The 25,296-nt window shown below is 44.3% G+C and overlaps 3 protein-coding genes across 4 annotated transcripts in view; 1 reads left to right on the forward strand and 2 right to left on the reverse strand.

The window, feature by feature from the left end:
* The window catches only part of LOC310995736 (NACHT, LRR and PYD domains-containing protein 3-like), a gene marked incomplete at its 3' end in the record, with an annotated part of 361,364 nt that overhangs the window by 14,191 nt on the left and 321,877 nt on the right, over positions 1–25,296 (reverse strand).
* On the reverse strand, positions 1,798–8,486 carry ift20 (intraflagellar transport 20 homolog (Chlamydomonas)). Of its 2 annotated transcripts, none has more exons than XM_083984707.1 (5): positions 8,270–8,486; positions 6,199–6,337; positions 6,036–6,121; positions 2,830–2,933; positions 1,798–2,286 (listed from the first exon to the last, which is right to left on the reverse strand). In XM_083984707.1, exons 1-5 carry the CDS (start codon positions 8,465–8,467, stop codon positions 2,205–2,207), a joined length of 609 nt encoding a protein of 202 aa, XP_083840833.1. In that variant the 5' UTR covers positions 8,468–8,486; the 3' UTR covers positions 1,798–2,204. The 2 variants fall into 2 exon arrangements, with proteins under 2 accessions (XP_083840833.1, XP_083840834.1); XM_083984708.1 differs by lacking the exon at positions 8,270–8,486 and adding an exon at positions 7,073–7,151.
* tnfaip1 (tumor necrosis factor, alpha-induced protein 1 (endothelial)) lies at positions 8,199–24,417 on the forward strand. Its single transcript, XM_083984706.1, has 7 exons — positions 8,199–8,331; positions 9,871–10,160; positions 15,244–15,413; positions 15,594–15,677; positions 16,599–16,651; positions 19,003–19,198; positions 23,725–24,417. Exons 2-7 carry the CDS (start codon positions 9,986–9,988, stop codon positions 23,944–23,946), a joined length of 900 nt encoding a protein of 299 aa, XP_083840832.1. The 5' UTR covers positions 8,199–8,331; positions 9,871–9,985; the 3' UTR covers positions 23,947–24,417.

The raw sequence follows: 25,296 nt of genomic DNA on the forward strand, positions 1-25,296 counted from the left end.
GAAGCTGCCATCAGCTGCTGTACTTCTACTATCAGTCCACTAGATGGCGTCATGAAGCTGCAGCCCAGCAACATGATCCATGGACCACTGTTTCCATCCACTGACACACACAAGGACTGAGATCCACTGAGTTGATGTGACACAGTCTCTGTGTGGACAGCGTCCCTGTAGAAAACCACTGGATCAAACAAGCTACACACACAACAACTGGGCCAAGACTTATTTCACCTCACAGCTCCACTATCACAACATTCACTCATTTCACTCACACTGGAAATTCAAAGAGAGAAAAACACTCTCCAGCTGCCACTGACACCCATAGTTTAATCTTTTAGTATTAAATTGTAGGGGAGACCAGGGATGGTTGGAACATGTTTGTCATTTCTGCCTGAATCCTGGAGCTCTTTTAAAACCAGTGCATTCAAAATGTGAGACAATATATTGTCCCACATTTTCATTTCTGATATGAAATGACTGTTAGTTGTTAACACAAACAGAAAAGGTTTGGTTGAGTCTCAAACACAAGAAGTGAGATGTTACAATTCACCCCATCGTCTGGGTTAGTTGGACCACACCCTGGGGTGAGACGTATCATTATTAAATACATATTATGACAAAAACTTGATATTGAAAGCTTTTTATTCAACCCTTAAATGACTTTAACATAATAGTAACTCAGTTACTTTGAATAATCTGATGCTGAATACGGTTCCAACACTGTCAATCACCAATAAAGCCTCAGGACAACCCCGATACACCCCAACATGAGGGCAACTGCCAGTCCGACATAGGCCCCTAATTGTCTAAATGGCAACAAAAACAACGTTTTCTATGTCCCATCATTCCGACAATTTTTGCCTCCCATGGCCGGAATGACGGTATTTTTTTTTTCTTTTTTTAAAAACATCCTGCCTTTCCGACAATTCCTTTAATAGCTTTTTTTTTCCCCAAAAGATTTTTGCACTGGTTGGGTTTAGACAATGAAGAAAGGAGTTGGTTAAGTTTAGTAAAAAAGAGCAGGTAGAGGCTGGACAGGCAGACTAGTCCCTGTCTGCGCTCTGCTGCGTAATGACGCAGTAGGGAAGTTACGCATGTTGGAACAGCGGTAGGCCTATGTCGGAATGGTGGGATGCCGAAATGACAGCATGAAACCAACTATAGTTCCATTGTTCGCTATAATATAATTTTTTCCAGCCCTTCAAAGTGCAGGAAAAACACAGTTTTTATTTGGACCTAACCAACTCACGTATCCAGGGTTAGCGCCCGCCGATCAGCAGTTGGTTAGGTCCAAATAAAAACTGTGTTTTTCCTGCACTTTGAGGGGCTGGAAAAAATTATATTATAGCGAACAATGGAACTGTGTATTTTTTTTTCAGGTAAAACCTCTTTTAGGCCACGAAAATAGGCCGTTTCTTTAGGTCTGTTCACAACACTGTATGTTGTAAATCTCTGGGCAGGGCTATGGGCTGGCGCTGCTAACGGGAGGAGCGTAGAGAGTCTGCTACTGTAATTAAAGTACTTAGGGGCTATTTGTACATCATACAACCCCACTTTTAAAAAAAATGCTACTATCCCTTTAATGAAAATAATAAAGAAAAGGACAGTTAAGATTTAAAAACAAAAAGATACCAGTAAGAAGTAGCACATTGTTTGTATTGTATTGTATTGTATCTGATCACAGACGTATCAATAAATGTTGACTCTGTGACTTCATGAGTTAGTGAAACACGACGCAGAGGCACGGTGTCAGCTCAGAGTATTTATTCAAGTACAACGGTAATTAGTCCTGTAATGAATACATGAGACGATGAGACACAGCAGACAGCTGCAGCAACACAACAACAACATCAACAGATCAAATCAGGAAGTTCATTTAAAAAGTATTTACACATTCATGCACATGCAGTATTTCAATTGATACAAAAGTAGTAAAACTAGATCTACAGTCATTCTTCAGTATAAATAGTATAAATAATAATATTCCTCTGTATAAACTTCTTCTTCTTGTTCAGATATTTGGTGTGAAGAAGAAAACTTAGTGTTCAGGTAAATCCAGGTGGAAGTCCTCCGACGTCCGACGAGAGGAGGCGGAGCTTTGGAATCGAACCTGGTGCAGCAGAGAAATCCTGCGAGGTGGGAACAGGACAGGCACTCAGGGAACAGGCCGCCGGTCACATGACAACCGGTCACATGACGACCGGTCGTCACTTCTGCAGGATGAACTGGTCGATGAACTCGTTCTGCTCCGACTCCACTTTGGACAAAGCTTCGTACTCGATCCGATACCTGAGGACACGGGGATGGTAGGTGATGTCAGCAGGGTCGCCGTCCAATCAGAACAAAGCTGACGGCAGTTCATACACGCTCATCAGCTTTTAGCTTTATTCACGTTTTTTATTTGCGTTTAGTTTTAGTCCGGTTATAGTTGAGTGTTTGAGTTGTAGAAGCTTCTGAAGATCAACTTCCATAGATGTAGGATTTAACTTTTAGCCCCAGAAGTCTGATTAAAAGATGTGCAGCCTGTGGCTCTGACTTATCTATGAAATGATGACTCATTTATCATATAACAACACACAAACATGTTTTTGTGTTTAACCCAGGCACCTCCAGCTCTGTGCTGCTCCTCTATCTGTCCCTCAGCAGAGGAGACGACAGCTCCAACACTCAAACACTCAACAACTCAACAGTTTCCTTTGGAGAAGAAATCCTTCGCGGGGTCTGCAGGAGTCAAACAGAGCTCTGGGAGCCGATGTCACCATGTGATCATTTGACTTTTTTCTGTAAAACAGGTTTTCCCGGAGTGTGTGAACTCTGGATGTGTGTGTTTACCTCTCGAGCTGCATCTTCTTCTCAGCGATGAGCGCCTGCAGCTGCTGCTGCTGAGCCTCCCTCTGCTTGGCCACAGACTTCAGCAGGTTCCTGGCTCCGATGGCCTGAAGGACGAGGACACACTGAGGATCAGACTGGACTGGACCGGACCGGAACAGACTGGACCGGACCAGAACAGAGCAGACTGGACTGGACCAGAGCAGACTGGACCGGACCGGAGTAGGGCTGTCACTTTTTATTCAACATTCTAATATTCGTTCGAAGTTCGGGTAAAAAGTTCATATTCGAGCGGTAATGAAGTGCTCGAAATGTAGGCTGCACTGCCTGCATAGCGCCAGGGACACAACGGATGCGGAAATGCCGAGAAGTGGAGCCGGTTTCCTTTCGGCGTCCATATTTACAGCTGGTGTCGTGTTGTGGCATGCAACTCCGCGGCCCTGCAGCGATCGTTTCGGCATCTGGTCTATTTTGTGCGCGAGCTGCGAGCGATCGCATCAAGCATGGCAGGAAGTCAAACATGAAACAACGAGAGAATTTGGTCAATTTTCAAAATTAAAACAATTTTCAAAATAAAAACACCGCAATTGTGTGTGTATTGGGTATTCGAATTTATCCGAACGAATTACGGGTCATTTGATATTCGTTCGAACCTAATTTTTCTGAAAAGTGACAGCCCTACAGCAGAGTAGACCGGACCGGTCCGGACCGGACATGTGACAGTCGCTGTGTCTCAGTGTGAATCCTTCCCTGAGTCACTGTCATGTGGTTTACTATCTACACCAGGGGTGGGCAATTATTTTTTCCAGTGGGCCACGCTGACTCCGATAAAGTGAGTGAAGGGCCACACAAACTGAAATCGAATTGAAACATTAAATATTTATTACTGCATTATATTAAACTACATACATTAGATTTGGTGGACATATTGCTTTACAATAGGCTATGTGACAGACCACAATCCATGAAATCGCATTTTCAATTTATATCTACCACAGATCACTGAAGAAACATACTGTATTATGATATAAATATGGACTCAAGGCAGATTGTTTTTCTATCAAAACTTATTGAGCATTAAGTAAATGACTGCATCAATGAATAATATTCACAGACACCTTATCATGAATATTACAATTAACCACTCAGATCCTTTTCAGTTCTGATTAAGTGAGACTGTTCTATTTCTGTAAATAACCCAAACTTTAACAAACCTGCATCACTTAATGAAGAAATGATTAGGCTAATATGTTTTGTATTGTTTTCTTTATGAAGAAACACACAACCCCTTTGCTGCTGTTTTACTGTAACTAACAGCACCAATATGAAAATGATTCCAACTGTAAAAAATGACTGATTTGATTACAAGCGCAGCCATTGGTGGATGGAGGCTTCAGACGCACATGGCTACAATCGGTCATACTGTTGCACTGAGCACGTCGGAAAACCCAGTGATCTCATAAAACGCTCTTTTAATCACAGTTTGCTAAACTTCAGTGTTTGGGAAGTTGTAATTAGGCGCTGTGATGACGCTTTATAACCTTCTTCTTCTTCTTTTTTCTTCTTTGTGGACTTCGCAGGCCGGATTGAGAGTAAAAAGCCCATGTCTGATCTACACTATCTGTAGTGGGTGAGTTTCCACAGTTCCTACTGGTCTATTGATTTACATATTAAATATTATAAACACTGAAGAAAAATATAAACGCCCCACTTCTGTTTTTGCTCCCATTTTTCATGAGCTGAACTTAAAGATCTAAAAAGTTTTCCATGAACACTAAAGGTCTATTTCTCTCAACCAGTGGCCGTTTGTTGTGGCTTAATGCTGCTCACCTGTGCAATAATCACGCTTAGGGATGTCACGATTACTTGTTTTCACAATTAATTGCGGTATTAAACACCACAATTAAAGCAGAAGTAAGTGGTCCGGTCGTTTTCGCTAATGCTGCGTTCCAGGCAGGCTTTTGAAATCGTAAATTACAGCTTCAAGTCACAACTTACGACTTTGTAGCGTTCCAGGCAACCCACTCGTGTTTTTCCGACCTGTTTTACCGGTGAAAGTCACTATAACGGCCACTCGTAACTTCCGACCGGTGAACTCGTACCAGATCGAACTGGTACAACTTCACGGTCGGAAAAATACGAGTTTCCTTGAACGCACCATGACAGTCCTCGTCCCTACGTCGCCACATTCACGGCGTTCCTTGGCTGCACACACAGCCCTGCATGCTGTTCTCTCTCCTCATTGGATAAAAACTGTAGGATACGATAAATGTTTTCTCCTGGGCTCAGAGCAGAGCAGAGTGACTGAGAGACCCGTGTTTCAGTCCAAACACTCTATGTAAGTGATTGCTGTCTGAAGATATAACTATTTAAGACTTATATTAACACAAATATATCACTTACTTCTGCTTTAAGTAATCGTAAAGATTTCTAAATACCGCCACTTTACAAAAAAGATTATGTTGGAAACATGGAGGCAGATGGGCACCAAAGTAAAGGTAAATGTAAGAAATACTGGTCCATTTACCTAATGTAACGTACAGTTGGTAGGAATTTAAATATTAGCGTGTTTTGTGATAAAAAACAAACAATTAAAATAAACTTAAACATTTGGTATAGATGACAATTAATGATTTGAATATTTAAAACACTTCCCCTGGAGGATTAATAATTGGTATTGAGAGTTGATACTAATAATAATTGACTGTATTTGATTTTACACATTCATATGTTGTGAAATTAATTAATGTATAATGATCGTGATACCGTGATTTATCGTACAAAGAAAATGTACAATCGTGACATCAATAACCATGCTGACTTCATATGCCACACCTGTGACATGGACGGATTATCTCGGCAAAGAAGAAGTGCTCACCAACACGGATTTGTGAACGATATTTGAGAGAAATAGACCTTTTGTGTTCATAGAAAACATTTTACATCTTTGAGTTCACAAAAGTGGGGCGTTGTTATAATATTTTGGTGCTGCGTAGCCCAGACGGTGATCACTGAGGGAGGGAAGTGTCTATGAACGACTCACACACTGAGCATCAGTCAGTGTGAGTGTGGACGGATTCAGGCCGAGACGCAGCAGCAGCAGCAGCAGCAGCAGCAGCAGCAGCAGCAGCAGCAGCAGCAGCAGCAGCAGCAGCAGCAGGTCGAGGTGAACTGGACGGAACAGGAAACAGGAAACAGGAAACACTCACCTTCATCTTCTCCGTCTCTGCCTCCTTGGCCAGCTCGTCCACCAGTTCGATCAGACCGCCCACGATCTTCTGGAACTGACCGATCTCTGTGGAAACAACACAACCTCGTGAACTCATGACCTCACAACCATATGACCTCATGACCACACGCTCACACACTCACTGTCCACGAAGTCTTTACACTCCTCCTTCAGCTCCGTGGTCTTCTGGCTCACGTCCGGCTCCAGGACCCTCAGCTTGTTCAGCTCGTCAAAGTAAAAGCCTGCCTCCGCTAACGGGTCCGTAGCCATGGCTGCAGGCCCCTGTTACCACGGAGACGCAAGGGTCAAAGGTCAGAGCATACAGCACAGCACAACAGTCTGAAGGTCACATGACTCAGATTACATTACATCATCTACAGCTGTGTGTGTGTGTGTGTGTGTGTGTGTGTGTGTGTGTGTGTGTGTGTGTGTGTGTGTGTGTGTGTGTGGTTACCATGGGGACACGTCTGCCTCTGTGTGATAAGGCTGAGCTGTGGTTTGAATCATGAAACTTTATTGAATGGCCGGACACACCTGCTGCAGCGCCACGTTACTCACCGTGTTTAACCACGTTACTCGTTGCTATCTGTATTTAACCACGACGTTACTCCCCGTGTTTAATAGCCGCGTTACTCGTTACTCTGTGTTTAACCACTTAACCGGCGTTAGCATTAGCATTAGCATCAGCCTCTGCCCGTGGGTAAACGAGTTATAACGCGATTCAACGATCGCTTCACTAAAGTAATGACACGGTTGTTATATATTATATTCAGAGGTTACGTCACTGGGTGCGCGTGCCTGCATGTGGTGTTTTCACCTGTTCACGGTAGAGTCACAGTTACAGTTAGCTTTAGCCTTAGCTTTAGCCCACAGTGGTTGAATTAGCTCGGCTAGTTAGCTTCAAAGCTAACTAACTAACTAACGGCAGGTTTAAAAACCACGGTAATGACGTCACAGCCACAGTAAAAAGCGTTAGGTCACACAACAAAAACACGAGACAAGACGGAGTTGTTTCACCTGTTTCACCTGCAGCAGCAGCGACAACAACGAGAGACCGAGATGTGTGTATGTGGCAGCGGACACAGCTGAGACCTCCTCCCCGTGTGTGTGTGTGTGTGTGTGTGTGTGTGTGTGTGTGTGTGTGTTTACATTAGTAAACGTGACAGGAAATGTACTGAACTTCTTTTAATTCAACAGTTTCCCCGAGGGTTGAAGGGCTTTTATTGTGAAATTAAAACGGAAATGAGACCAACCTGTTTTCATAATGGTCATTTAATAATAATAATTACATAATAAGTTTTTATTATCATGTTTTTTGTTTTTTTCTCTCTATCGCTCTCTTTCTTTGATTTTTGCATTATTATTATTATTATTATTATAAAACACAAGAGTCTTTATTGATCTCCTACTTGTGTGAAATTCACTTGTAACAGTAGAGTACAGGACGCGCAAGGAATTAAGGAATAACATATAAGAATATACCATACAAACAAAGATATATGTTATGTACAAAAATATTTAAGTAGAAAACTATGTTGTTTGGTCAAAGATATTTCATAGTGTGTATATGGTCATGAAGAATAAGTAAAAGTATGGCTTGTATGAAGAAACAAGGTGAAAATACACACAGTAAATGCAAAAAAAAATGTACAACTGGGTGAGGTAAAGGATCTGGCTTGTACAAAAGTCGGCAATTATTATTGTTATAACAACATATATTATTATTATTAGTGTGGTGAAACAGAATCTGCAGCTGCAGCATGTGGTGATGGAAAGTGGAAGATATGGGGAGGAGAGTACTGAAGGCAGCTGTCAGAGTGAGAGTAGAGTTGAAGTCGTGCAGCATCTGTCTGAGTTTCTATAACACAGGATTAATAATAGGAAGGATTTAAGTCTCCAGTGCTCAGTAGGTGGCGGTAATGCTCCACGAAATGGGAAGCAAACTGCCATAAAACAGAAAAAAGAGTTGAATTTATACTTATATTATATAGATATTTATGGAATACTCTCTTCATATAATTACCACCTATTTATGTATCTGTTTGTTACACTCCGACGCCGCAGGTGGCGCTGCAGCGGCTGGTTTACACAGAGAAACACGCAGAAGAAGCAGCAGCAGCAACAGGAGGAGGAGAAACTAGTTTAACTTTTCTCTGTTTTCTCTGTTTTTCTTGTTTAACCCGGTTAATTGACTCGGTTGCGGGGGATCGGTACCTGACGGTGAATCCGCCCCGGGGTTGTGTCCTGACGGCGGGCGACGGAAGCCGGAGAGGTCGGTGAGTAAAAAGTCAAAAGTTGAAGATGAAGTGGTTCGATAACGTCACACACAATTTTAACAACTTTATAATCCTTCCTCTCGTTAATATGTGACTTTAGTTGAAAACTAACTCCACACGAACCAAGAGAAAACATAAACTAGAGCTTTTTAAACTACAGCGTGAACACAGAGTTGGACTTTGTTGTCGCTTTATCGAACTGGGAGTTTGGATCATTAGCTAACATTATGCTGCGTTCGAGACAACTCGGAACTCTGAGTTTTCTGACCTTCTACTTAAAGCAGAAGTAAGCGAATCGGTCGTTTTGTCTAACTTCTTGTCAGCCGATGGAGTTAGCAGTCCCCGCCCTCGTCCCTACGTCACCACATTCACGCGCATCCCTTGGCTGCACACACAGAGAGGACTGCCCCTTTATGCCGTTCTCTCTCCTCATTGGATAAAGGTTGTAGGATACAAGGGAAGTTTTCTCCTCGGCTTACAGCAGAGCAGAGTGACTGACAGACCCGTGTTTCAGACCAAACACTCTATAGAAGTGATAAGTGACACAGGTAAACGCCACCTCATGCCAGTTTTATGTCAAAATACATCAAAACAGTATGAATTATACAGTGACGGGAATAACTGCGCTACTTTTTAAAGAGTAATCAAAAAAGTACCAAAATAATACACCAACTTATATAGTCCTACACATTATTTTCAGTCCATCAACTAGTCGGGAAAAAGCCGTTTATCTTGAACTAATCAACTCACTCAGTATTCCTTGTTGCCATGAACGCATCATGCGTGAAAGGAAGCAGCAGCCGTGACGCACCGGTGCCGTTCAGGCCCAAAACTGCTTCAACGGGTGGATTAAAGCAAATTAAAGCCACCGAACCGACCATACAGAGGTTAACACAGGAGGTGAAATAATTTAAGATTAATAAAGTTTCTCCTAAAGTAAAGTAAATATTTGAAAGAGATGATGTTGAGAAATTATGCATTATTATTGTTTTTCCTGGTCATTTACATCATATCATACATTTTAGTTTTGATACTGATGTCATTCAGTTTTACCAGTTCAGCTTCGTGCAGTAAATACCCCCCAAAATGTTACAAAAAACAAGAAACAAGTCATTTACACAAAACAATCATTTTGTTTTTCAGAGATTTCTGTCCATCTAGGCATCACAACCACTTTCCTCCTTCTACTATAAGAGTTTGTTTCAGACCAGTTGATGGACTGAAACAAAATGTGTGTAACGTAGCTGCACTTCAACAGGTGTATTATTATTTTGCGATGGGACTAACCCTAACCCTTCTCGAGTCAAATAACGGAGCATTTTAGAGCTGTAACAATTAATCAAGTATTTCATAATCTGATAATCGGTTTAAGTAATTCTTCTCTGATTCCAGCTTCTTCAATGTGCGACGTCGTCTGGTGGTTTTTCAACTTTTTTTTTTTTACATTTTATTGACCAAACAACTAATCGATCTAATCATCAACAGATGAATCGTTAGTAGCAGCCCTAGTTGTATTGTCAGTAACAGTGTTTCCTCCAGGTATGGTCTGTGGCAGTGGGAGGGTGTGGCGGCCTCTCCAGTAGCCGTCACCACGGCGACGGACCTCCGGACCTCCGTCTGCAGGGTGGTCATCTACCTCCAGAAGGTGGTGGTGATGTCGGGGGACCAGACCTGCAGCCGCCGAGGAGCCGTCGGCCGCGGCAACAAGTACGTGCGGCTGAACGTGGGCGGAGCGCTGTTCTACACCACGCTGCAGATCCTGACGCGGCAGGACTCGCTGCTGAAGGCCATGTTCAGCGGACAGACCGAGGTGTTCACCGATAAGGAAGGTAAACTGGGACTCGCTACGTTTACATGACAGCTGACAAAAACTAATTATGGTCTTGATCCGACTGTAAATGCAGTGTTTCCCCTAGAATATTTATTAGACCCGGTGGTACCCAAGGAAAAACCCTGAACAGAGGAGGCGCGTGGGACAGCACGCACCCCCCTCTACTAAATATAAAAGGAGGCCCACATCAGGGTCCCACGTTAAGGTTTTTTCCTACTTGCCCTGCCTAGGTTTTTTTTTCTGGCTGTGTTGTGCATACTTTCGCTCATGACTTAGCTATATCTTACTAAAATCCTTCCTGTTGACTATACACAACACTACACAACACTTCTTTCTTCGGAAAGCAGTATTCATCATTATTTATAATTACATTTAAATGGCAACCATTGCAGACATGTCAAATTAAATGCTATTTTACATTATTTGACCAGTAGCAGTTACACCCTCCGTGCCCTATCTGAACAGGTGAGCCAGGTGTTTAATGCCCAATTGCAGTTGAAATCTTGAACTGAAAACATTAACCTGGACAACATGTTAACAGATAGCTGGCTCCTCCAATCAGATTTTGCATTCACATGCTGCAGTGGACAGTGGACAATTTATCTAAAAAAAAATAATATCAGAAAGAACCAATTAAAAAAAGCATTTTTAAGATGAAAATGTTGGCCTTCTGAAAAGTATGTCCATCTATATGGTCTCAGTACTTGGTTGGGGCCATTTGACTTGAACTAGTGGAAATAGGCCATTGACATTGAAACAACAGTGACGGGGAAACAAACAGTCATCTAACAGCTGTGTAGTTCGGGTGAAGCCACGTGTGTTTATTGACAACAGGGTTGTAACCTAAAAAGGACACGTTAGCTCGTCGGTATGGTAACGGTAACAGGTGACTGTTGCTGCGTGCGTCTGCGTCTGCCCCGAGTCTGAAACAGCTGCAGCGTTAATGCAGCAGCGTCAGGCCGCTCACCGTCACTGAAACGCTCGGTGAAATCACCGATTAAATATGGCGAGCCACGAGCGACGTACAGCCCGTCTCACCTGGAGCACGTCACCCGCTGCAGCGACCCAGTTCGATTCCACCTGACCGTCCCTTTGCTCCGCGTCAATCCCTCCTCTCACTCTCTCTCCCTCCTCCCTGTCTCTCTCGCATGACGCGCGTCTGTCACCCGCGATATATTTTCTTTTATTTCAACGGCACCGTAGTTTACTTGCTACAAACCTCAACATCCCATAATATGCTCGCACACTCGTATCATTACTAGGCAGCGAAGCAGGTTGACTCGCCTTGCAGAACAGCGCTGCACAGAGCCTCCTGAACAGAAATGATTATTGATTATTCTGAATGAATGTCACTCATTTCTGCCATATTAATTTTTTTTGGCCTGGCGGGGGCTCTCGTTGGCCTGGCGGGGGCTCTCGTTGGCCTGGCGGGGGCTCTCGTTGGCCTGGCGGGGGCTCTCGTTGGGGAAACACTGAACTGGACGACTGACGTTCAGGTGAACACGTTAGTCCGACTGATACCGGACTGAACCAGAACCGACTCAAACACCCAGATGATGTGATTGGACGTGTTTTCACCTTAATCTGACTGATCTGACTGAAACTGGACAATACGTGTGCAGCAAACGCTTCACAACCGAAGAGATGACACAAAGTGGAGCAGAGGAGCCGACCTGAACCGGCAAAGAAAAGAAAAAAAAAAAAAGGCGTTTGAGTGCAGTTTGTTTTCCAGTAGCGGTGGGAATTGAGAACCGGTTCCTCTTCAGAAACAGTTCCAACTTGGATCAATTCCTTGGGATCGTGTGCGTGTGCTGCTTAACGAACACCGCAAATCGACCTGCAAAGCAAATAATCACATTTCCATTTCATTCATGATTTTCACACACATTGGTCTGACACCTGTAATGCCAGATTTCAGATTCTTTGAGTCGGTTTCACCAGTGTTTAAAAAAAAAACAGACAAATTTACTAGTTGCACATGAGCAAGTAGATGAAAAATGTACTTGCACTGTCTCAAATTTTAGGGGCAAAATGCCTCCATGTAGGGGCAGAGTGGAGCCCTGTGGAGCCTTTAATTCATCAGCTCCAGGTGTTTTACAGCTGTTCTACCTCCACAGTGACAAGTTATTACCGGACTGAACCAGTTAGAAGTCAATCTTCATTATGAATGAGGTGCTTAGTGTTCATATCCGACATGTCACTGTTTACTAAAGCGACATCTAGTTTGTTCTCACTAAATAAAGTTTGCGACGTGTCTGTGTGGAGCGGAGCTGCTGACAGATGTGCAGTGACAGTCACCATGTTTCCATCCAAAGTGTTTTGAATCACTGGTAAATGCGCATTAAACGAAATTGGAATCCTGTGTGTCTTGCCTGAGTTTTCCACAGGTTGGCATGGAAACCAGCCTGTAAACGCTGCACATCTGTCCGATGCACATCTGTCAGCTGTGCCTTCCCGACCCGGAATGTGGATATCACCATGGAGAGAGAGGACTCCAAACTTTAGTGACAATCAGCCAAGTGGACAGCAGAGATGTTTTCCTCCTTTATTAATGTTTAAATAAAGTTACTACGATATTTCGTCGTCCATCCACACAAATCTTTTGTTGTCGCCATGTTGTCGTCTTGTGAGTGAACCGCAGACGCCGGCAGCAGTTGGGGTGAAACTGAACTGTTTCCATCTCTTTGAATCGACCAGAACCGGCTCTAGCGAGCGGATTGTAGTTTGTGTGAATGAGGGGATTGTAGTTTGAGTTACGGCGTTTCCATCATGATATTGTCTGATGCGATAGTACTTCTAGATGCATCTAAACCATAGACCGTAAAAATAATGGACGTAGCACCGTGACGTCACCCATTGGTTTGGGCCCGCCCACTGGCCTCGAAGCAGCGGTCTCCGGTAGTCTGGGGCCGTTGACTCGCTGTTTTGGTAGGAAATGGATCCAGGGCGAGAGAGACAGGCCTTTCCGTCAAAATAAAAGCACCGAGCTAATAAAATGCGGTAAAACTCTTTAATTTAAGGAATATAATTTACAAGAAAGTCCCCTAGCCATTAAGTTAACATTTTGCTTTTATTGTATTACAAGTTAATGTTTATTTTATAAGTTTTATGTTGGTGAACACTTTTATTTTGGTGAATTTGGTGATTTCGGTTTCCGCTACAGACAGGAACCAGAATGCAGACGAAGTTCGAGGTAACGGACACCAGGCTCTTCACTTGTCTGAAGAGCCTGGTGACGCCAGGCTAGTCTCCGGACCTGTCGCTCAACGTTTCCGCGCCCTAATTGGCCAGAATTTTAAACCTAATAACAGTAAAACGGTAGAGTTTTAAAAAAATTCACCCCCCTCAGAGTGTGTGTGGGTTGAGACCAAAAAAACACAGCATCCCGGGTGGCCATATAGAGAAGGAAGACATATGGGGAAACTACCCCCCCTTGTGGCACTCCAGATGTCACTTCAATCCAGGGGCTGTGGGCCCCATTTGCCACCACTCTTTGTCTCCTCCCTGTGATGTAACTGTGTATCCAGGCTGTCAGAGATGGGCACAGTTTTAAATCCAGTATATTTTGCATCAGGGTCCCGTGGTCAATCTGGTCGAACGCCTTTGACATATCTGCCAACAGTACTCTCACCATTGTTGGTTTGGAGTCAGTTTCAGTGAGCCAGGTGTGCATTGCTCTAACTAAAGCTGTTGTGGTACTGTGCTTGGGCAGATATGCATACTGATTTTTACACACATCGAGCACTGTGGGCATAAGCTTTTTCAAAACAAACCGTTCTACTGTTTTCCCTACACAAGAAGTTAGAGAGACCAGGCTTTGATCATGTTTATTGAGGATGTAAAGTCGGCGATTTTAACATGGGGGTCTATGGAGAGTTGCTCCCTTCTGGCACCAGCCCCCAGAGGAAGCCGAGGGGATTGCAGTTTTTTGAACACGGAAGTGAGTGAGCTTCACTTCTCAGACCGACAACTGCCCCCTTGATCTAAACACGCTGATGGAAACATGGATACTGACGGTTTCCTCATTACTTCCTGAGCCACCGTCTTCCCTCCCTCACCCACTCACTCACTCACTCACTCACTCACTCACTCACTCACTCACTCACTCACTCACTCACTCACTCACTCACTCACTCACTCACTCACGTCATGAGGACAGGACAGACTCTCCTGGACAGACTGTATATGTTAGTGATGGGAAAATGAAGCTTTTGTGAAGCACTGAACCACTTGAGCCAATTGTTTCGAAAATGGGTTCATTACTCGAAGCTTCATTTAGAGTGACCTGTCCTGGCGAAGTGCGAGGCTGCAGTCAAAATTAGGCAGTCTAATGGGTTTTAATTGCGCACTCACACATGCGCACACACCTCAATGAGCAGAGTTGGTGAAATTACTTTAGTAGATAACACAGTGCCTTCGCTTTGATCACCCTTGGATTTAAAGAATCTTTTATTTAAAAGCGTACTGATGCGTTAGCCAGATTATATTTGACATGACCTGCACGGGTCTCGAACCCGGATATCCCACACCGCAGGCAGCAATACTAACCGCTTCGCCAAATCACTTCTCTGTTAACAGCCGCGACACTTTGGTCCAGTCAGGTGATTCATTCAGGCAGTGAAGCAGTTACTGCTTCGGACACGTCACGTGATTTTTTCCGCACCGAAACAAGCTTTGAAACAGTGGTTCGATGTTACTGGTTTGAAGCACGTATCGAAGCTTCAGTGTCGGACTGCCATCACTAGTATATGTCCAGTTCTCCTCTCTCTACGTCTAACCACCTGGTGAAATCCTGCGTCTTTTCTCTCTTTCGCCCGCTCGCATATTTCTGGTGTCTCTGTTCCTTTATGACAGTGGTTCCCAACCTTTTTTGGCTCGTGACCCCATTTTGACATTTTTTACACATTTCTGGCGACCCCCATGTGATCGTGGCCGTCAATGAAGATGCTCAATTTATATTCGATAAAGTGAAAGTATAGAATACAGTTGTTTCAGATAGTGTGTGGTGTTTTTAATCATAAGTTTAAAAAGAATGATAATTGGTAAAAAAAAATATATATATATTTTGTGTGTGTGTGCAGGCTGGATCCTGATGGACCGCAGTGGGAAACACTTCGGCTCCATCCTGTGTTTCCTGCGCGACGGCGCCGTGGCGATGCCTAAAGGTCGCCAGGCCGTTCTGGAGCTGCTGGCCGAGGCCAAACACTTCCTGCTGCACGGCCTGGTGGAGCTGTGTCACAGCAGCCTGCAGGTCGGACACACACACACACACACACACACACACACACACACACACACACACACACACACACACACACACACACACACACACACACACACACACACACACACACAGAGACAGGCGATTACCCATGATGCCTCTCTTCACCCTGTGGCGTGTGTGTGTGTGTGTGTGTGTGTGTGTTCTTAGGGAAGCCAGGAGCAGCCTGTGTGTGTGGTTCCTGTGCTGACGTCCACCAAGGAGGAGGAGCGGCTCATCCAGGCCTCCGCCAAGGTGTGTGTGTGTTATGTCGTCAATAATCAATAGTGATCAGTAACTCAGCGTATCCACCGGGTCTTGACAAGTATTAAAAGGTGATAAATCAATTTTGGGGAAATGAAGACCCTTAAAAAGTCTTAAAAAGTCTTTTCATAACTCAAAAGGTATTTTTTCTGAATTCACTGTCCAAGAGTTTGAGTCCTGAAAAACACTGTAAAAGTGTGTGAATTTATTCATTTTATTACAAAACAAATATGAACCGGTACATGAAAAAGAAAAGAAGATTATTATTATTTTATTTATTTATTTATTTTTTATAAACTTTGCCTTTGATTTATTATCCCAGCCTGTTTTGATTTCTGTTGTATCATAGTGGTCTATAGTCTTTATCACAAACTAAAACTGTTAAAGGGATAGTTCAACATTTAGTCAAATTGTCCCATTGCCATAATCCCTATAGTCATAGCAGTAGGTTCGTTACCTTTAATTGTCGGTGCAAGCTGTTTTTAGAACGGTGGAGCAGAGCCGCTAGCTGCTCAGAGCTACACTACGGAGGCTCATGGGATTTCTTGGTTTCCCTCATCAAACTCATCAAATACACAATCCAACAACTCCACAACGCTCTGGTGGACAAGTTGTGACCTGCACATTCACCACACTATGAGATAATAACACAACGTTACCAGACAGAGTTGTTTTAGAGGGAAATTCATGCAAAACCGCTGATGTGCGTTGCCTTCAGGGACAGTTTTTCATCAAGCAGTCTCTGTATTTCCCTCTACAACAACTCTGTCTGGTAACGTTGTGTTATTATCTCATAGTGTGGTGAATGTGCAGGTCACAACTTGTCCACCAGAGCGTTGTGGAGTTGTTGGATTGTGTGTTTGATGAGTGAAATGAAATGCTGATGTGTGTTGTGTGTTTTTTCTCCGTCAGCCGGTGGTGAAGCTGCTCTACAACCGCAGCAACAACAAGTACTCCTACACCAGGTGAGTGGGATGTAACGTCTGGATTAGAGCGACCACGTCATCACAGTTGTCGATGTAACCGTGAGATTCTGCAATGAGCACAACAAAGCTTATTATCTACCAGGAAATGTTCCTTCAGGTCTAAATTAACACTTAAACTACTGTTAAAACTAATTGAAAACATCACAGTAAAACATTAAAAATACAATTTCCTCAATTTCACTTCCTTTGACATCGGCTCTCTGATCTGAACTCTGACGCATTTTGTAATAATCTGCCAAAATGATTGAACACAAGTCACTAGGTAATAAACTTTGCTGCATTTTGTAGTAGGTTGTTACATAATGCACCAAATTATTACATTTTTCTATATAAAAGAAAAGTGCAACACTCACATTTTGTAAAAACTAATGCAATTTGTAACAACTGCAGCTAAAGCCTGCCACACACATAAAGATAATCGGGCTGATTTTGCCCCGATTTTCCCCCTTCCGACCACGGACAGACACCGCCCGATTATTTTAAGGTCTTAAGATTATCTTATAAGATTCTCTTGTAGTGTGTGGTGTGTTAGGAGTCAAAATTCCCCCGACAATCGGCTCGGAAAACGTTCGGCGCCGATAATCGTAAGTATTAAACATGTTCAATATTTACGATTATCGGGGCCGACTTCGGTGGCCGTTTCAATCAAAAGTCATCTTGTGTGTGGAGAGCCGGTGTTGTGCGGAGAAGCGCCTGCTTGCCGAGCTCTGCTGGCCGAGCTCTGCATGCTGCTCGCGGCAACAAGCCACTTCTCCACACAGCACCGGCAACCTCACAGAGAGCCACACAGTGCAGCCCTGAGCCCTGGCATTACATGAGGTTCACACAGACATTCACGCACACGGGAGGTTTCCTGATAGCTGATAGCAAAGACAGTAGCGCTCGTAGCCGGCAACAGCCGGCAATACAGCAGCCATGTTTAAACGATCATGTGACCGCCGCTCACAGCCCGTCATGTGACAGCACGGGTCCCTATTGGACAGCCGCTTGACTGCTCGGCGTCCGGAGCCACAGACACACACAGATGGTATCGTTGTAAAGGCTGAAGTGTCCCGCTTTCATTAAAAAAAAATTACGTCGCTCTCATTGTCCATTCCGGAAATAGACCCGAAAGAGTAGCTACAACGACACCCCTGGTATCGCTGCTGATGCCGGATTGTTTTCTGACCAGAGGGTCAAGATTCTGAAAAATCTTAGTGTGTGGTGTGCTGTGTTTGGAATGTCGCAGCACACCACACACAATACGATCAAAACTGTTCAATCACAGATTTTTTATCTTCATGTGTGGGGTCTCTCACAGATAATAAATCGGTTGAGATTTATAAAATCTTTATGTGTGTGGCAGGCTTAAGTTTAACCTAGTGCGTTTGAGAATTTTGTTACAAAATACAACTTTATTACATAATGTGGCGTTACGAGGTTCATGTGAAACACGAGCAGAGTATGTGGTTAGGGAGCTGCACCACACACTAACCGACCGACTCTTCAGCAGAGTATCAGGTTCTCGCGTGGTCAAACGTGACTTCGGTGTAAACAAACATGGTGTGTACCCGCTTTAAAGGAATAGTTCACCAAAAAATTTATTCAGTCATTATTGCCTCACCCTCATGCTGATGAATACTGGAGCTGAGTAGTTTTTTATTCCTCAAAGTGCATCTGGAGACCCGGGAGGCCGGTTCCTAGTCCAACCAAAACTTTATATGAGAGTAATAGGGCCCGACACAAAAACATCCATAAAACTACACAACAACCATTTAATATTCCTCCACACTGCTCGTCCACTGTAATCCAAGTGTCCTGAAGGGAGATAGTCCAGAGTTTACTGGAAGCTACGTCATTTAGGTGTGAATGCGATTCAATACAGGCTGTAAAAATGTCCTAAATGAGGTAGTTTCCAGTAAACTCTGGACTATCTCCCTTCAGGACACTTGGATTGCAGTGGACGAGCAGTGTGGAGGAATATTAAATGGTTTTTGTGTAGTTTTATGGACGTTTTTGTGTCGGGCGCTATTACTCTCATATAAAGTTTTGGTTGGACTAGGAACCGGCCTCCCGGGTCTCCAGATGCACTTCAAGGAATAAAAAACTACTCAGCTCCAGTATTCATCAGCATGAGGGTGAGTCACTAATGACTGAATGAATTTCATTTTTTGGTGAACCATTCCTTTAAACTAAACTTTCCTGCTGCTGCTGTGTCCTCATCCAGTCGTCCCTCAGCTCTGCTCCGATACTAAATACGACCATATACTTAGTTTTACTAACAGTGTAAAAATGTCCGGAGATTGTTCCGTAACGGTTACATCCCAGCTCCCTCTCCTCCCTCTCCTCAGTAACTCTGACGACAACCTGCTGAAGAACATCGAGCTGTTCGACCGCCTCTCCCTCAACTTCAACGGCCGCGTGCTCTTCATCAAGGACGTGATCGGAGACGAGATCTGCTGCTGGTCGTTCTACGGCCAGGGCCGCAAGCTGGCCGAGGTCTGCTGCACCTCCATCGTCTACGCCACCGAGAAGAAGCAGACCAAGGTCAGTCCGGGACGCCTGCTCAAGCTTCCTTCGTTGCCATGGGAATCGATCATGAAATCCATGATCGATTTTTTTTTTTTTCTTTCCTTTTTTCCTTTTTGACACCGGTTCTCATCGGCAGTTGTTACATTAAAACGAGTCGGCTGCTACTTGGCATCCTGGAAACCTGCCTGATGTTGGAGATATGCTGTGTTTGTTTGCCATTACTTTCATTATTTCCGCTACGATCGCGCACCCCACCCACCAACCCCCACCCGACGGCGGCTGTCGAAGCTTCGATGATGATCGATTTTATGTCCGCGAATAATCGATTATCTAAATATGATAATCGGGACAGCCCTAATATGTATGCACATGTGCACATGTGCACATATGCACATTAAAGCAGAACTATGCAGGATTTGGGCTGTAATTATTGTGGCTCAGAGACACTGTGATGGTTGAGTGACCTATTATGAGGTGAATGGGGTCTAGGCCAGTGCGCTCACCCCCCCCACTGGCTGAAAACCGCACTTGCAAGATCAGTCGTCCGTCTCGGTGTTACAAATCTCGTCAGTGGATAGAACTATCGCAAGAAACTAGTACGAGATACGAACGCAGACGTCATGCATGTCATGAATCGTGATTGGTTTGAGTTCGCTAAGTCGGAGGAAACCATGGAAACATGAAATGTTTGTACTGGTGAAGTTCGGCTTGTGGCTAACACGGAGCTAATGCTAACACGGACACACACACACCATGGATCTTTTATAAGATAATGTAATACATCATGACACACACACACACACCTTCGCGTTTTGGAACCATTATTCATGTGTGTGTATGTCTGTGTCTTTGTGTCTGTGTGTGGCCGTATTAGCGTTAGCTCCGTGTTAGCATTAGCTCCGTGTTAGCGTTAGCTCCGTGTTAGCATAGCGTGTTAGCGTTAGCTCCGTGTTAGCAGGGCTGAGCAAACAGCGCTCTCTACCTTCAGCAGTAAACACAAGCACGTGTAGGGAGGGGGTGGAGGAGGTGGTGGCGGCGAGTTTTTTTTTACGACAGTGACATGTGCCTCCCAGAACTGTGGGGGAGCCCCGGAGAGGGAAAAAAAGGAGCGAGCTATTTACGGCCGACGAAGGAGCGAGCTATTTACGAAGGAGCGAGCTATTTACGGCCGACTTGCATAGTTCTGCTTTAACGTATCGCCTTATTACCATATAACACCTAACCCTAATTAAATAAATCTGCAGCTGTGTGTGAAAACTTGTTTTTTGTGAAAACAGGAAGTGAGTCTTATTTTGAAAGTGTTATAGGATGTACCGTAATTTCCGGACTATAAGCCGCTACTTTTTTCTCACGCTTTGAACCCTGCGGCCTATACAACGATGCGGCTAATTTATAGATTTTTACTGGCTAACGGGCTCCGGGGGGCGCTCTAGCAGGAAGCACAAGTGTGACAGACATGTGGGGAAAGATTATGCGCCGAAGAAAACACTAGTTTTGAGTGTTGGTGCAGTGTTTTATTTTCTAACCAGGCATGTTACTGTCTGTTGGTGCTGTCCAGGCACAGTTTGAAAAAAAAAAGAAAAAAGCAAGAGAAACTAAGCAGGATTTCTCCCGTGGCTATTTAAAAAGCTCCGGAGTAATTGTGATCGTACATGACTTGTGACAACGGAGGCTCTCTGTCTTCACCTGGCGTCTCATGGCTGAAAAACCAACCTTGCAACAAAGTAGCCTACCTGGCTGCCACCTCGGTGTCCCAGCTCTCGTCTCTGCACCGCAACACAAATGCGCACCGTAATGTTTTGTTCATGACGGTTAAGATTACACAAACACACGTCGTAACATTGTATATGTTATGTAACGTTATCCAATGCTCCATTTATTGATTTTTCGCTGGCTTCGTTTTCAACAAATGCACATGGCTGAGAGGAGCGTAACCGAAACAGCGGAAAAGCGAGCGGACTTGCACAGTTCCACACATCTTCCGTGTCTTTCTGTGTAAAACTCTCATGTTACGACATGAAAAACCTGCGGCTTGTCGGAGTGGCAGCATGTAACCCTACAGAGTCAGGGTGCTGCTATTCATTAGATTCACATGACGTCACTGTGTTTCTCCGCCGCCATATTTGTGTCCGAATCAGGGCAATCTGGGCACAGATCACAGTGTCACGTTACCAGAACAAGTGGAGTAGTAGGAAATCAGCAAGAGACCGAAAATTGACGTTATATGAAAGATGCCAGGATTATATTGTGCTGTTGGCTGTGATAGCAGTCGCCAAAAAAACACCGGACTGCACTTTTATTCCATCCCAAAAGACGTAAAGTTATAGGCGGAATAAATGGTTGACTGCAGGCAGTCTATCAGTGGCAGCGTGGGCTGTGACAAGTCTCACAAAAAGAGGGGATTCACTTTTTTTTTTAATAACATGGATATATTGAATTCTGCATTTTGATTACTTTCTTATTAATTACTCACTGATTCTGCATCTAGGGTCTTTTATTTCTGTATAACAGACCGTTGCTAAGTAAAACGGGCCGTTGCTAGGGACGCCGCTCTGATCAGCGGAGCAGGGCAGAAGAACTATCAAGGATTTTTACCTTGTGTTTCATTTTTACCAGCTTCAGACTAATTGTGATGTTAGAAAAATGACTTGTAGCTTGTCAGAGGGAGAGTGGAGGCTCTCTGCCTCCCTCACCGCTGCTGGAACCAAACCTGCGATCAGAGCGGACAGAGCGGACGGGCCAGCGCAGTGTCACAGCTGTAACCAGCTGTGTCTGTGCCACCGCGAGTCCGTGACACAAACGTGTCCCGTAACCGTCATCTCTTATGACAGACAGGACGACATAAATGCGCACATCGTAACATTTACATGATAATTCATCAATCTACTGATTGATTATCAAAAGCTCGTTGAAAACAACTACACACGAGTCGACCGAGAGGAGGGTGAGGAGCAAACAGCGGAGAAGTGACCGGACTAAGGACTTTGATCAACATTACGTCTCTAATTAATTAATTAATTCATAAACTGTGTAATAAGTGGGATAATATAGAGTTTGTCTGTTGTTATAGAGATATAAACCCAGACAGGATGTATGAAACCCTGTCATTTTGTCAAGAAACTGTCATTTCCATCCTGTGGTTTGCATGCTGTCATATGAGGAGACCTGTCAAATCGGACACAAATATGGCGGCGGTCCCTTCGACGTGACGTCACTGCAACCCATGAATAAGACCTTTTCAGAGAGTATAAACAAAGACAGGTGTTACCAAGGATACGAATTAAGGCTCCATTCCATTGAGACTAAACAGAGTCAGGGGGCTGCTATTATAATATTGTGCATGCTGGCTCATTAGAAAAAGTTCTGCTACACTAAATGGAATGGAGCCTTAATTTGTATCCTTGGTAACACCTGTATTTGTTTATATTCTCTGAAAAGGTCTATCCACCTTTTTCCGAACGTCAAAAACGTAGCCTGTTTTGCCGGTTTTGCTCTTCCGGTGGAATTTTATGTTTACGTTTCCATGGTTTCAGTAGTCGCGGTAAATGCATGTATTTTTTTTTTTTTTTTTTTCAATGAAAATCTGTAAAACGCATGGATCATCACAGCAGCTTTTAACAGTGGATATCACACAAAGTGACATCCGTGTTAAAAGCCAGCGTTAATAGATTTTTTTTTACCGCAACTATGACAACGCCTGAAAACCATGGAAACGTAAACGTACAATTCCACCAAACCGGCAAAACCGGCTTCCGGGTTTGCCCATAGATGACGTTCAGAAACTTGTGGATATGTACAAAATCTATTTTCTTTTAAAATGTAGCTGATGTGGCTTATGCTGCGTTCAAGACAACTCGGAGGTCGGAAATCCCAACTCGAAAATTTCTGACTTCTGACATCATTGCGTTCATAACGTTCATGCTGCAGGAACTCGGGAGAAAAAAAAACATGGATACCTGAAGGAAGTTTGGCATATTGTGGCTCATCGCTGAATACGAAAAATAAATGCAGCAGTAAATGATGTTTATTTTGGAGGAGAGGAGACGCTGCAGATGAGTGCACATAGAATGTTATAGCCTTGATAACAGTTAAACGTTATTTCCGTCACATACGAGGACCACAATTTCACACCATACAACAATCACAGCTTAATATAAACGTATTTCATATCGGCTACTGCAGTAATACACAAAAATATGCATTCAAACCTCAACAAATAACTTAAAATGTCTAAATTCTAACCGTTAAAGATGAGGGCCGCCATGTTTTGATGTTGTCGTGACGTCAAGTCGGAAAGTCGGAGCTCTGATATGATAACCGAGTTCCCGACCTGTAATTTCCGAGTTCGACACCGTTTAATTCATTTTTTACAACTCGGAGCTCGTTTTTTTCCGACTTCCGAGTTGTCTTGAACGCAGCATTATATTCAGGTGCGCTGAATAGTCCGGAATTTACGGTAGGTTTTTATCCTGACCTCATGTTTGGAGATGCATGTGCACGCCGCCCTGACTCCTCAGTGTGTGTGTGTGTGTGTTTTCCAGGTGGAGTTCCCTGAAGCTCGTATCTACGAGGAGACCCTGAACGCGCTGCTGTACGAGACGCTGCCGCTGCCCGACAACTCGCTGCTGGAGGCGACGCGCCGCAGCTACAGCAGCTGCGGCTCCCACAGCGAGGAGGAGGAGGGGGCGGAGCTCCGAGAGCGCGTCCGCCGCATCCACGTCAAGAGGTACAGCACGTACGACGACCGGCCCCTGGGACACTGACCCGGAGACCCCGCCGCGCCTCTGGACGGAGGGACGGACGCTCTGATGTTTCTGTGTAGAACGTTTTGTTGTCCTCGCGTCGCCACGGCGACCTGGAGAAGTCCACGTCGTGATGCAATCATGATGTCATCACATCTTCTGCTGCAGCGGCGGGCGACCTCGTCCGCTCCGGTCAGCGACACCATGAAGATGAAGATGATGATGATGAAGAGGAAGAGGAAGAGGAAGAGGAAGAGGAGTGGATGTTTTAATGACACGTAGATTAGCAGGAGGAGGAGTCACTAATATGCACTATTGTTACTATCATTATTATTATTATTATTATTATTCTGATAGTTGCCATGACGATGACGATCAGCACTCAGAGCCCGTTTCATATTTATAGTTTGTATTTTCATATCTGCAGCTGTCGTTTGCCAAAGATTTCACCACCAGGCCGTTGTTCTCCAGCTGTCACCATAAAGGCTGCTGCTGTCCAACTCTGGCTCCGTGTTGTTGTGTTGTTGTGTTGTTGTGTTGTTGTATTTGACAGGTTGTGATCTTGGTCGACGTTGAGAAAGATTTGAATACCGGTAATACATCCCCCTCCAGCAGAGCAACAACAAGGCAGAAACCAAACACGGTGCCAACTCGGATTCACAAGTCACAACTTCAACAATAAAAACTGAAGATTTCCTGTTTGGCTTCTCAGGATTCGTGGATTCAATGTCTATGGCTGAATTGCTCATGGCCTTAAAGACCCCCTCCCGTGAAAATCGTGTTTTTCGTGCTTTTCACATGTTCCTGTGGCATTTTTCTTGTGTTAGAGCACATATCAGCAGAAAAGGAAGTGCAAAATTGCATTTCTGAGGTTTTTCTGCCTTCAAACTGCTGTGAACCAATGGCAGACTCAAACTGGCAGTTTCAGGGAGACTGGAGCTGACGTGTCACAGCTCCAGGGGAGGGCACTAGTGCTACAAGCCCCCGCCCCGCTCTGCATCTCGCTCAGAGGCTCAGTGTAGCTGTCATGGTATAACAGGTATAGCTCACTTGGTAGAGCAGCTTGCACCGTGAGCAAGGACTATGTTCCAGTCTGGGATCGAATCCCAGTGTGCAGTTTTACGCTAAATGCGCTGAATCTGTAATTGTACAATGTCCAGCTGTCAGCGAGCGGGGAGGTGGCTGGGCGGGTGCAGAGCAGTCTCCGCCCACCCTCCAGAGGTGCGTTGCTAATGAGCTGCTGGATTTAAAATAACCAAAAAGGGTCGTGGGAGGGGGACTTTAAAGGGATAGTTCAACATTTTGGCAAAGTGGCCCATTGCCATAACCCCTATAATCATAGCAGTAGGTTCGTTACCTTTAATTGTCGGT

Source organism: Trachurus trachurus (genome assembly GCF_905171665.1).
Source record: "Trachurus trachurus genome assembly, chromosome: 13".
In the NCBI taxonomy this organism is placed as follows: domain Eukaryota; kingdom Metazoa; phylum Chordata; class Actinopteri; order Carangiformes; family Carangidae; genus Trachurus; species Trachurus trachurus.